The following is a 12,443-nucleotide window of genomic DNA, read 5'->3' on the forward strand; positions in this document are numbered from 1 at the left end:
CAAGGCAGCACTCCAGCTAGTGGGGTGGTTTGTTTGCCCTCACAAAATATTCATGGGTGGGTGGAGGGTGGGGGCGCGGGGAGTTCAGAAGAACATTTTGGCAGCTGTATGCGTGAAAATTCATTCATCACCTTAGCCCAACCCCACAGTGTCAAAATGTGTAAATGATTCATGCCAGCTAAATAGGCAGAGTGTGCTTGAACCTGGTTTGTTCTTTTTAACATTTCTTTCCAATTTATGGAGTTTTTTGTCTTCTTCTCTGTTTTGTCTTGTAATGACTCTGCAGCCAGCTCGCTATGTAATCAGAGGGAAGAGTTACATCACAGTTGGGCTGAGAGGGAACGGCAGAAAAGACCAAAAGAGCTCCACCAATTAAGGCCAGCTGCACTGAAAAAATTTTATCTTAAATATCCTACTCTAATATTCTCACAGATACTGAGTACAGCACTTACACTATTCCCAGCATACCACCAGCAAATGAGGCAGAACACATCTCTGCTGAAGAGACGATTAGCCCAAAGGAAAAATCTGGCTTCAGAAATCATCACTTTTTTCCTACATTTTGAAGAACACTCATTCCTGAACTGACGTACGCAAATGTTTCTGGCATCTGTGTGATCTCACCTTGAGGTCATACTCCTGGCGGGTGTCCAGGGTGTCACTGCGGAGGTCAGACTTGAGCTCTATGTCATCTTTAAAGGGCTGATTGGAAGGAGAGAAGGACACAGAGGGGAGAAACTAAACCGTCAAACAACAAAACAAAACAAAAAAAGAAAAACAAGGAGGGGACAGGAAAAGGAAAGGAGGCGACAGAGGAGAAGAGAAAAATGGGATTGAAAGTGTTAAAAAGGGGAGATTAAAAGGGAAAAATCATGGTGTTTGTCTTTAGTCAAAAGCCACAGCGTGGTGCAGGGAGAGGTTACCGAGTTAATCTGAGGGTTTTTTCCTACAACTACAGGCTGTGTAAACAGTATCCAACCCAAACACACACACACAGACACACACACCCTGCCGCTTCTCACCGAGTACATGGCCTTGACCATGCGCGAAGCTGTGGACACGCTGCCGGAGTCCTCCTCTAAGCTGTGGGTCTCCTTGTTTATCGTTTCTACCTTGATGTCGGGCTTACCCAGCGTGACCCCGCGCCGACCTGGAAGCAAAACACGGCGAGGTTGAATGCAGCTTGACACACGCTTGTCAGTCAGTGTGTTTTCGTGAGCTGAAGGGAGCAAGTTCAGAGGGGACCTGCATCCACATGGCGGAGAGGAAGTCGTAGGTGTTTGATTTTCTCTGGTTTGCTGCCCGTTTTTTGGCATTAAATGAAGCATTTAATCTGCAATGCTCCCTTAAAAGGCATGGGGAAAAATGGATTTGCAGATTTTCTTTATAATGTATGTGAAAGCATATGGAGAGTATGACTCACTGCCTTTGCGTTGCCGGTAGAAAATGAGAACGAGGACCAGCAGGAATATGAACAGGAGGATGGTAGAGCCCACGGTCCCACCAGCTATTAACCCCACTGGAAACTCCTCTGTAATGAGAGGGTGAGAGAGAAGAACAGTGAGTTACAGATGTCTGCTCATAGCTGCAGCAGCAAGGCTTTAATGGAACAAATATTTTATGAAGCTACATAACAAGACGTAAAATTTATTATATAAGCAGGAAACATCTATTTGTTGCTTAGCAGATACAATATATACATACACATAATCAGTTTAATATGATTTATGTGCATATTTTGTTTTAAACTCATACTCGTACTCTAATCATTTTCTTCTTTACTACTTTCCTTGTGAAACTTCTGAGTAATTGTGTGCACTTCTCCTTCCCACTAGGTGGTCATTTCATTGTTGAGATTTTCTCCAGAAATTGAAAAATGTTCTATAAATATATGTGAAACACACCCGTCTCCTCCAGCGTGATGATCATGGTGCCCGGGCCGAAGGAGTTCCAGGCCGTGCAGTTGTAAGTGGACAGGAAGTCGGACTCCATCACGTTGTTGATGGTGAGGGTGGAGAGGACGCCACCGCCTTCAGATGACAGTTTGCTCTGTTCCACTGTGTACCTCTCCAGCAGCGTCCCCTTCTCCTTCTCCCACACGTTCTCCTTCCACGCCCACACCTGACGCGCATGCACAAACCCCGTTAGACTAAACCAAATTCAATTAAGAGGCTTCAACAGCAGATTTACTGTAGTCAGGAAAGCTGTGTAAGACCAGCTCAGTATATATTAAGCGTGAGACAATACATAAAAAAAACATCACACTGTAATCATGATTTTTTGTTGCCATGCAGGACTTCTTAACAGTCACTACTTCATTTCACTCCATAATAAAGTTACATAAATACTGTGATGAGTCCTGCTCTTGCAATGTAACCATTATAGCAGGAGTTGTTCTGTGATACCATCGTTACCATGGGAAACATATGGGGATATTATTATGACTTACTTTATGATTCCCACCCCAACTATCAAATCACAGTGGAGTCAAATGCTTCCAGTTATGCATTTGTGCACAAATACACATTAATGTTCTGTATTCAAGCACATTAAAGGGTATCTGAAACTGGTTGCATAAAACTGTTCACAGTATGGCTAATAAATGCAGACGATCTTTACCTCAAAATGAATAATATATTTATAAAGAATAAATGAGAAGTAACTGGCAGTTTAATGATTTGTGCTATCGCCACACTAAATTTTCAGCTTTTCAAAACATAAATAAAAAAATTTAAATTACCGCTGTGAAGAACTGTGAACCAGAATGTTATTTACTGCAGATAATTTTGAAGCTTTTGGTTTTCTCAACCCAACAGGGTGATCGTAGCTGTTAAGATATTTCTTTAAAAAATCCCGACTGGCTATAATGTGTCACACTAACATTGTAGACTGGCATGACAGTAATGGATGAATGAGCTGGTGACAATCTTGCACACTCTCCAACCTTAAAGCCACTAAAAGCAGCTGTATTATTCAGCACCGAAGTACTGCGCTAAGGTGAGTTAATTATACATAAGCCCACATGTTTCCATAATCTGCCCACTTATTCTAGAGAAGGAGATTCTCTTGGCTGTGGCGTTTACTGGGACAACTGTTCTTCCCCAGTCCTTTATATTTTATAAATCTTTTTCTGCCCAAACCACCGCCACTTGCATTAGAAGCGTGCAACGCAAGTCAGGATGGATCAGTCACAGAGGCGGGGGAGCCGAGGAGCTACTACTGCTGCGCTTCTGTGATACAACCAAGCAGGGAAAGCATCCAGGGCGATTTCTGACGCAGAGCTAAAAGCGGGCCGGCTTAGTGTTGGTTTGTTTATGTGATGGGATGGAAGAACATTCTAGGAGAGTTTAAGGGTGAGTCACCACTCAAATAGAAAAGGGGACAGTGTCAGTGCCTAAAAGCATTCGCCATGCAGGAAAAGAGCCATTTACGAAAAGGAAGGTACAGTAACCATAAAATAAAAACTGCTGTCGGACTAAAAGGCACAACCTTGTTGTCTCTGTGACCAAAGCTTTTCCTGGTTTGGCGTTTTTCTCGGTCTGGACTAAAAAAATTCTCTTCGTTTTTTGTGCCACAAATGTGTCACATTTTCCTATCCTTTCACTTACTATCTTATCTGGAGGAGGTGTACTAGCTATGTAGCATTTCACCTCTCCTCTCTCCCCTCTCCCGGCATACTGGACTGGATCACTGGAAATGATGGGTGGGCCTGCAGGGAGAGAACATGTGGATGCATTTAACAAAGATGTAAAAGAAACTACTAAAAACTGCTAAACTCAAGCTTATCGCTCTTTTTTTTAAAAACTGTTGACCTTGCAGACCTGTTCAAAAGGAGGTGTAGGATGGTCAAAAACAAGTGCCCACCACTTTAGACATATAGCATTTTTTTTTTTTTTCAATTACAGAGACGCTGACCTTTTCGAAAGTACAACATTTTCGTTTACAAGCAGTGACACATTAAACTGTGTTGATGTTTGCTGACCGTTGACTGTGAGCGTGACCTCAGTCTCTCCTACTCCAATCCGTGGGACGATAGCCTTACATACATACTGGCCAGCATCCGCCTGGCTCACTGACTTCAGATACAGCTGGTTGCTGTTACTCAGAACCTGTGGGGGAGTGAAAAAAGAAATATAAACAAGGCATCTGCAAAACTCCAGCAAGGAATAAACAGAAGACAGGTTCACATGTACAGTATGTAGGGAGAAAAAGGTCCATGTGTATTATCTCAAAAGATCCCATTGTAGATAAAATTTAAGTATACATGTTCTTCCACTCTGACTCTAAATTGCCCACAATGCAAACATGCACATCCAATTTTAACCTATCACAAAGGTTTTGCAGATGCCTAGCAACCACATCCATCTGAAAATTAGCCATGTGAAATTATGTCTAAATATGTAAGCACGTAGAAAGAAAAACACCTGAACGAGTTTGATTATACAGATGTGTTTTTTGGCCAAGGCAGACCACAGTTTCCAAACAAAGACATGTAACAAGCCCATTTCTTTTACTGTCTTAGTCATGGTCTCTTCCCCACTGTAAGTCACCGTTTACTGATGTCAGTGCAGCTAACATAAACAGCCTTATTGCTAACCAAACAGTCCATGGTGACACTTATGTTAGCAACAGCACAAAGAGGTAACTGCCGATCCTCAAAAATTCAGTCAGATGTAAAACCAGAAACTGCAGTGTGCCGAATAACCATTAGAGGCTGGTTCCAGACGCAAGTCAATCCTCAAAGAGCCCCATGTTGAGCCTCTGAGATCTGAGCTGTCATTGGTGACCAACATAACTCTAACCCTAGGCAAAACAGAAGCATTATTTTTGCTTTTATTAAAAGCTTGTGTTATATTTTTGGCAAATAATCCATAAAGAGTCAAAGTGACACACCAAAATGTATTCCATAAATGCCTGTTTTACCTTTCTGCAAAGGTTAGAATAGGGTTCACTCCTATGATGGCTTAGATCTCAGATCTCAGGTCATTTTATACTCAAAAAAGAAAAAACAAAAGAAAGAAGCAGGGTGTTGGCCAAAAATATGGAGGTCCAGAAGAGCCACACATCAGATAAAGCATTTTGTGATTTAATAAGGAACTGTGCAATAAAATATCCATTACATTAATTTATTTTATTTATTTAGACAGTAATAAAATAGTTCATTATTTTTTAATTTAATCAACATCCAAAGGAGGAATTATAGATATCTAGAAAGAATATATAAGAAATATAAATATTTCTAAATTAACTATTATCCCATTAATAAATACTTCAAATGAAAAAAAGGATTTACAGAAAAAAAATAACTCTCAATAAAAACCATTTCAAATTTACAGTGTAAAAGATGATTTTCAAAAATGCTATTTAAAAAGAGGAATTGTGTGTAAAACAAAAATGCTGTCAGTAAACACAGTCTCATCAGTCCAGATGTTACCACATAATTTTCTGATACTTGAAGCCTTAAAAGACTTGACAGGGCGATTGTGTCTGTCAGTCCTTGTATTGCTGTGCTCTATCAAGGAAAAGGCTAAAGATGATGCTATTGATTTCAGTTCATTTGTCTTAATTACACAAGTGCACACATTTTGACACAAATCTAAGCAATGAAAACCATTTAAGGAGCACAGCACACCTAAGGTTTAATAACATGCCGTAAGTACTGCGAAATCAAACCACATCTGATGTATGAGTTTGGTTGATTTGCTTATTGTCAGTAAATCTCATGCCATTTGAAAGCCTGTTTATTTTCTCTTAAATTGTGCCACATTTGTAAGGAAAATGCATTTGTGGGTTGAGCAGCAGAGTTGTCTATGTGGGTTGCACCCATGAAAAATCTGCCAAATCTTCTTTTATACATCAAAGTTATTCATACTTATCAGCAGTTGGCTGTCACTGATAAGTGAATGGTGAAAGTGACCTGCAAGTATTTTTGACTCTTTCTTTTTAGAATTCATCAGCAGCTGCTGAGGGATATATTTGAATATTTCCTTGAATCTCTTCTATGCCACTTTCCTTCACCTTAAAGCTGAGGGATGGCTTAATCCTGGCGAGGAGACAAACCTCAGTGTTTTGCATCCTCTGTGCAACAACCACTCATCAAGATCAGCCAGAAGTCTATACCTGTCTACAGCTCTGTTGAGCAGCACAAGATATGGGATCAGACAAAATAATAAATAACCCAATTTCAGGTAGATGATGAACAGACAGACAGAGTTTTCATCCCTGAGCCGTACCATGCCCTGCTCTGCAGAACTGATCAATCCAACTGTGCAATTTCCAGAAACAATACCAACATACAATTGGACAGCTTGCATTCTTTGAAAAAATGGGCCATTTATAATCTGTCTATCAGACATCATGTGTCCTTGGCTTTCCTGCACTTTCATATTTCAGTGTTTCATACTTTGTTGAATAACAGTAATAAAAGAAATGACTGAACTGATGTTCTGTCATTGTAATCACCCTGTCTAAAGTCTTTTAAGTATCAGAACGTTATGTGGTAATATCTGGACTGATGGGACTGTGTTTACAGACAGCATTTTAATAATTATTTTAAAGGTTGTATGTTTCAGTTATTGCTCTAACACTGTGTGTAAATGTGACAGGCTTTTTGTTTGTGAAGAGCACATCAGCTTACTAAAACCGATAGCTAGCTAGTGCTAGTAATATTTTCAAAAGCTAACATGAGGCTAAAAGTGATGCTACGGTTAGCACGTTATTTATAACAGGTGGTCAGGCTGACTTCAAGATCATTTCACTGCAGTGTCCCTTTGCATACGTCTTATACAGGCTCAGTCATACACTGAGGTTAAATGTCCTTAAACAAGCACAAACATATTTAAATGCTAACTGGAGCAGCTAATCCAATAGCTTAACTACATAAGGTTAAATAAGGTTTCCTATTGAAAGTTTATTGAGATTTTTTCTGTAAATTCTGTAAAAAATGTAAGTATTTATTGGTAGATTAATAGTTAATTTAGAAATATTTATCTATAATTCCTATTTTTATTGTCCATGAAATGATCAAATAATGAATGATTGTATTAATGTCTAAATAAAAAAAATAAAAAGTAACTTGTAATTACTTTGCTACAATTTATTTTCTAGCTCATAGTTTTTATGCACAAGTCAATATTAAATCATGACATCATCATCTCTTGATCCTCCATAAAAAGATGGTACTTTGTAAACCAGTGAGTGATGTCATGATCACTACACTCATTTTTTACATACAGGTTATTATTTGCACACACCAACTAAATTTACCATTTTTGGGGGGAAATACAATAGATGTGAGCAACAAATTACTAATAGTTAACCAGACATTCGTCTACAAACAGATTTTCGAAAATTCAAATTGAAAAGAACTTTATTGACGTATTTGAAATATTAAATATTACTAATACCTTTTCATTATTATAGATTAGGATAAAGTTACTAAATTGGAATCATATTACTATAGACAACAAATCAAAACCTAGTTTCATGTAAGTTATAAATATAAGAGATGTTGGTTGAAAATATAAGATAATGCTTTTCAGTGACCGGGAGCTTTTGTAAACACTTGGGAAGAAAGTGTGACCTGTAAAAACAGTGTGAGCACAAGCACAGAGGAAAATGTGCAAAGCGTGGGCTCTTAGCTTCTTACCATGTTTGAACCCTTTTTGAACCAGGTGAGTGTGAGCGGAGGGTTTCCAGCCCATTTGCAGTTGAGGGTCACATCAGAGTCGACATCTACTGTTTTTGGCTGTGGCTCCACCAACAGGATTGGACCGACTGGAGACAGAGATTGAAAGAGAGAGAGAGGGAGACGTGTTCTTTGTTGCGTTTGAGTAATAATGCAGTAGAACTAAAAGGGGAAAAGCTACTCGGAGAAAAAGAAACACAACAATGGTGTGTTTTATCCCTCTGACTCTGGACCGTAGTGAGTGAAGTGGGCCGCAGCTGATTGAACATAGTGAGATGACTACAGTGTGACTCACAGTGAACGTCCACCAAGATGCTGACGTTGGTTTTTCCCACAGCATTGAAAACAAGACAGGAAACCGGCTCAGTGAAGAAGGAGTGGTCGGCCTTGGTGGTGAACACGCTTTCCCTGGCACCCTGCAGCACCACGCCGCCCTTAGCCCATCTAGGATTTAATACAGTGCGTTAGATGTACTAAAAAAAAACCTGGAAAAACACAAAGTGGAGGAGTAACATGTGTGACATGAATTGAAACCTAAAATTGTTTCCCTGAGTACATGACGTGGATTTAAAAGAAACCATTACTTTTTTTGAAACTCATTGACTTTGACTTTGTAACGGCTACTTTAAGAAGCATGCTGAAAATGAGAATGAAGCCGACCTGTAGCCCATTATAGGAGGGTTGGCGTGAGCCTGGCAGGTGAAAGTGACTCTGTCCCCTTCTAGGACAGAGCGAGGCTCAATGGACAAGGTCACTATTGGTGAATCTGGAGGAGAGAGAGAGAGTAAAGAGACTCACATAAGAGCAGCCCTAGCACATCTAATGCATGCAGCAATCTGGAGGACAGGCTGATGCAAAATGGCTGCCGCGCATTATTTAATAGCTGCTATAAAAGCTTTTATCTGGTGGCAGATGGTATACATTCAAAATTATGATGCTTGTTTCTTTTTGTCATAAAAATAATAATAATAAAAGTAGCAGGGGGAACAGTCATTATATTTGTGTTTGTCTCTGTAGTAAATATCTGCTCTCAATATATATACTTATGGTTTAGTCAGGGAATCTGATTCAGATGCGGAATAAATTATTTTTTTCTCTGTTTGCTAACTAGTCTGTATTAAGAAAATCACTGCTTACGGTGCACGTTAAGAGTGACGGTTGTGCTTTTGCCAGTGGGAACAGCCAGATTGGTGGCCACACAGCTGTAGTTCCTCCCGGTGTCGGTGTCAACCGGCTGGATAGGCAGATAGCTCCGTGTGGTCACCCGCTTCCTGTCTGGAAGCACTTCCTGATGATTGGAGGACCGGAAGAAAGAGAGAGATCCACACATATAGGAGTGTTAGAACTGCAGATACTGTGTATGTGTGTTCAGTATTTCTGGGCTCATGTGTGGGTTTGTCTTTTCAGGTTTACAGTGGCGCTCTTGGCCCCCTCCACAGGTAGACCATCTTTGAGCCACGCGATCATGGAGGGCGGCTTTGCCCCTCGAGACACACAGCTCAGGTTGTAGGACTCCCCTGCATTCAGCAGTACCTCCGGACCCCCATCAATCACTGGGTCGTCTGGGGGGACTGCAGCAGAAAAAGAGCGCAGTTAGAATCAAACACCGTCTCGCGTGCATCCCATAGTCATGTGCAAAGACACAGATGCACACAAACATACTGAGGACAGTGAGTTTGGCCCTCCTGGACCTCAGGGCAGCATCTGGTGCCTGGCACTCATACAGGGAGTCATCGGACAGATCAGCTGACAGGATTTCCAGGTTGTACTGGCCCAACTCCTGGACCCGCAGCACACGGTACCTGGGCCAGGCTGGGAACACACATACACAAACCAAGGATATAGCTTCACAACAAACAAACAGTACATATTATATTATTGCTTGCTTTGTATATCTGTTTAGGGTTCCGGCAGGGACATTTTTAATGTGTATTTCCACTCTTATGTTGACATTTCAGCTGTAGTCTCAAATCCGTTCCCACATATCAATGTTGTCTTGTGTGCTTATGTTGAAGAATTTTATTCATCTTTTATATTTGAACCTTTAAATACTAACTACCCATAGTCACATGCCTCAAGGGCCCGACATATTCTGCAATACCTTGCAGCTTGCTGAAGTTCACGCAGATTTAAATCATCAGATATGTGTCATACGTGAGGTAGAAATTGGACCTTTTAACCATCAGCTTAAAGGACAACAGAGAAAAGGCCACATGACGTGACTGATTTAAAAAAAACCAAGCATGCATTCACTTAGTTTCACGATGCGCATGCACAGTAAAACACACACACGAGACACAGCCTTGCAATCTTCCCTTCCCCCATCCAGCATACAACCCAGCTGTGTCACAATACACTATACATTCTCACCATTAGGTGGCATCCCTGCTCTCTTTACCCAGCAGGGGGAAAAGATGAATGCATTATGACAGCAACGTTTTAGAGGACTCAAATCGACTCTAGTCCATGGTGCAGAATTCATGTTTGCTGCCCAGACATAGTTCACATGTGAAAAAAAAATCTCTGCTGCCGTTTGCATGTGCAGCCTCTGAACTGAGCCTTGCTGCTCGCCTAACCTTGCGCGTCCTTCTTTCTGCATGCATTTGTGCATGCGTGTGCCTTGTATATGCGTGCATTTGCATGTGAAATGTTGAGGGCGAGAAAGCGTATGAAAAGCCCAGAGAAGCGGGGATGGTGGTGGGGGGCAGAGGGACAGAGCTCCATACACAAACAACACACACACAGTGAGAGTATGTGTGCACTTAGTGGCCAGTGTTCATTCACGTTTTTGTTTTTGGGGTTTTTTTTGTTTTTCAAGCTTTAGGCACTGGACCGTTACAGTAATAATATGAATAAACTAAAGTAAGGAGGAATGAGGAAAAGGTAGCATAGACAAGGACAGGCCGAAGGAGAGAAAGAAATGACAGAAAGGATGACAGAAAGAGGAGGGGATGAAATAAGAGTGTGTCAAGCTAAGGAGAGACGAGCCCGACAAGTTAAAAGAAGAATATGAGAGAGGCCTCAGTGCAACAGTGGCAGCTGAAAGAAGGAGAGCAAAGGAGAAAGAAAGGAACAAGGGATCTTAGATGGGAAGGTCACAAAGGAATAAGATGACAGAGGAGAGGAGAGGAGAGGAGAGGAGAGGAGAGGAATAAATGGTGAAACAAAAGTAATACAAAGCCAAGCAGAAATAAATGTGTACACTATAAATCGACAACATCTGCAGAAAAACAATAACAACAAATACAAGGCAACAACATGAGACAGATGATGCAGAGCCCCTCTAGACCAATCAGTTAAAAATGTACCCACTTGTTTAGACCAGTAATTGCCCTAGCATTAGTCCCTTTGGGCTAATCAGTGCAATTCTGACAATGTTAGAAACAAGCGATGAGATGCATCATTTGCCCCCAAGTTTTGCCCAAGTCAGGCAAAATCAGACTAGGAAACATGAAGTAAAAATGGAAACAGTACAGGCAGAGAGCTTCACAACAGAAGGAGGGCTACGTATATAGCGATGGATCGACCTTTCAATAAAAATCAGCAGGCAGCTAATCAGTGTCACCCACTGCTAATAATACAGAGGTGGTGATGTTCCTTAGTCAAAATGAAGGGTGTCTACAAAACCTGCCCAAGGGAGTTTAGAAATTCCCATCAAAAAAACTGAAGATATGTGGAGGAGATGGCTAAAAATATCATAAGCTGAAAGATGTACACAGTGTGCCACAACAATCTGATTCCAATTCAGTTCCGGTGTATTTATACAGCACCAAATCACAACAAATGTAACCTCAAGGTGCTTTGTACCTTTGTACCTAATGTAAAGACATTCACAGTATTCTGGGGAATAGCCCAACAATGAAATGATCCCCTATCAGCCTATACCTGATCCAGCCTTAACTATAAGCTTTATCAAAAAGGATATTTGTGAGTGTAATAAACAGTAAGTGATGAGACATCTGCGATGGTAGTTAATGTGTCTTTTTTTTAATATGACAGTATCCTCTTTTATCACTGTGGGAAACTTGCACAGGCACACCCGTAACCAACATTTTCTCCAGCAAAAACGCTTAGTAAGGAGTACTATAGTAGATACCACAGTTACAATGAGACAGGCTGTAGAGAGTGTATCATTCACAATGTGGCAGTGTGTTCTGCTTTATTAGCAAAACTCTCAAAGTCCACAAGAGAAACAAAAGGAACAATGTTTCTGCCATGCCACAGCATAGACCAGGTGAAAATCTAACTGCTTTTCTTTAGCATACACAGCATCGCACTGAATGGATGATGTTTGGTGGTCAACTAAAACCATTTTTGAATATGTGACATTGGGTTATGGAAATGATTACCGGCTTACTTTTACACAAAGCGATTCATTACCCTATCAAGAACGTACTGTGCAGATTAATTCATTACAAAAACAAATATCAGTGGCAGTCCTCAGTGTTAACCAGTCCAACTGAAAACCCTATCAAGGCCATGATGATGGAGACTTTGTCTATTTTATTTTGTGAGGCCATCATAGGTGGTAGTTTTGTGCTGATGATCACATTTAGCCCAAAGCACAGCTGAGCCTCATATGGCTTTAAAGAACTTTTAATAAAACCTCCAAACTTTAAGAGCGAATCACTGCACTGTTCCTATAGGCTTTCAACATGCTCTCAAGCTATTCCATACCTGCCCTACTACTCAGACTTTGTGGCAGGTGCAGAAGCTCTCACTAAGGTGGAATTCACTCATCCCTTTTGCCTCGCAT

At 40.8% G+C, this 12,443-nt stretch overlaps 1 protein-coding gene across 3 annotated transcripts in view; it reads right to left on the reverse strand.

Moving 5' to 3' along the window:
* kirrel1a (kirre like nephrin family adhesion molecule 1a) overlaps positions 1-12,443 on the reverse strand; it is a 31,700-nt gene that overhangs the window by 3,587 nt on the left and 15,670 nt on the right. The window contains exons 3-14 of one of the 3 annotated variants that reach the window (XM_025905612.1): positions 9,350-9,499; positions 9,101-9,258; positions 8,825-8,975; positions 8,348-8,453; positions 7,983-8,131; positions 7,649-7,776; positions 3,983-4,109; positions 3,609-3,709; positions 1,905-2,121; positions 1,427-1,531; positions 1,023-1,150; positions 625-738 (exon numbers count right to left, since the gene is read on the reverse strand). In XM_025905612.1, the coding sequence (XP_025761397.1) occupies positions 625-738; positions 1,023-1,150; positions 1,427-1,531; positions 1,905-2,121; positions 3,609-3,709; positions 3,983-4,109; positions 7,649-7,776; positions 7,983-8,131; positions 8,348-8,453; positions 8,825-8,975; positions 9,101-9,258; positions 9,350-9,499 (1,634 nt within the window). Of the gene's footprint in view, positions 1-624; positions 739-1,022; positions 1,151-1,423; positions 1,532-1,904; positions 2,122-3,608; positions 3,710-3,982; positions 4,110-7,648; positions 7,777-7,982; positions 8,132-8,347; positions 8,454-8,824; positions 8,976-9,100; positions 9,259-9,349; positions 9,500-12,443 lie in introns of all 3 variants that reach the window. The other 2 variants (XM_005455201.4, XM_013274519.3) reach the window with 2 other exon arrangements.

This window comes from Oreochromis niloticus, linkage group LG3 (genome assembly GCF_001858045.2).
Source record: "Oreochromis niloticus isolate F11D_XX linkage group LG3, O_niloticus_UMD_NMBU, whole genome shotgun sequence".
NCBI classification, from domain to species: Eukaryota; Metazoa; Chordata; class Actinopteri; order Cichliformes; family Cichlidae; genus Oreochromis; species Oreochromis niloticus.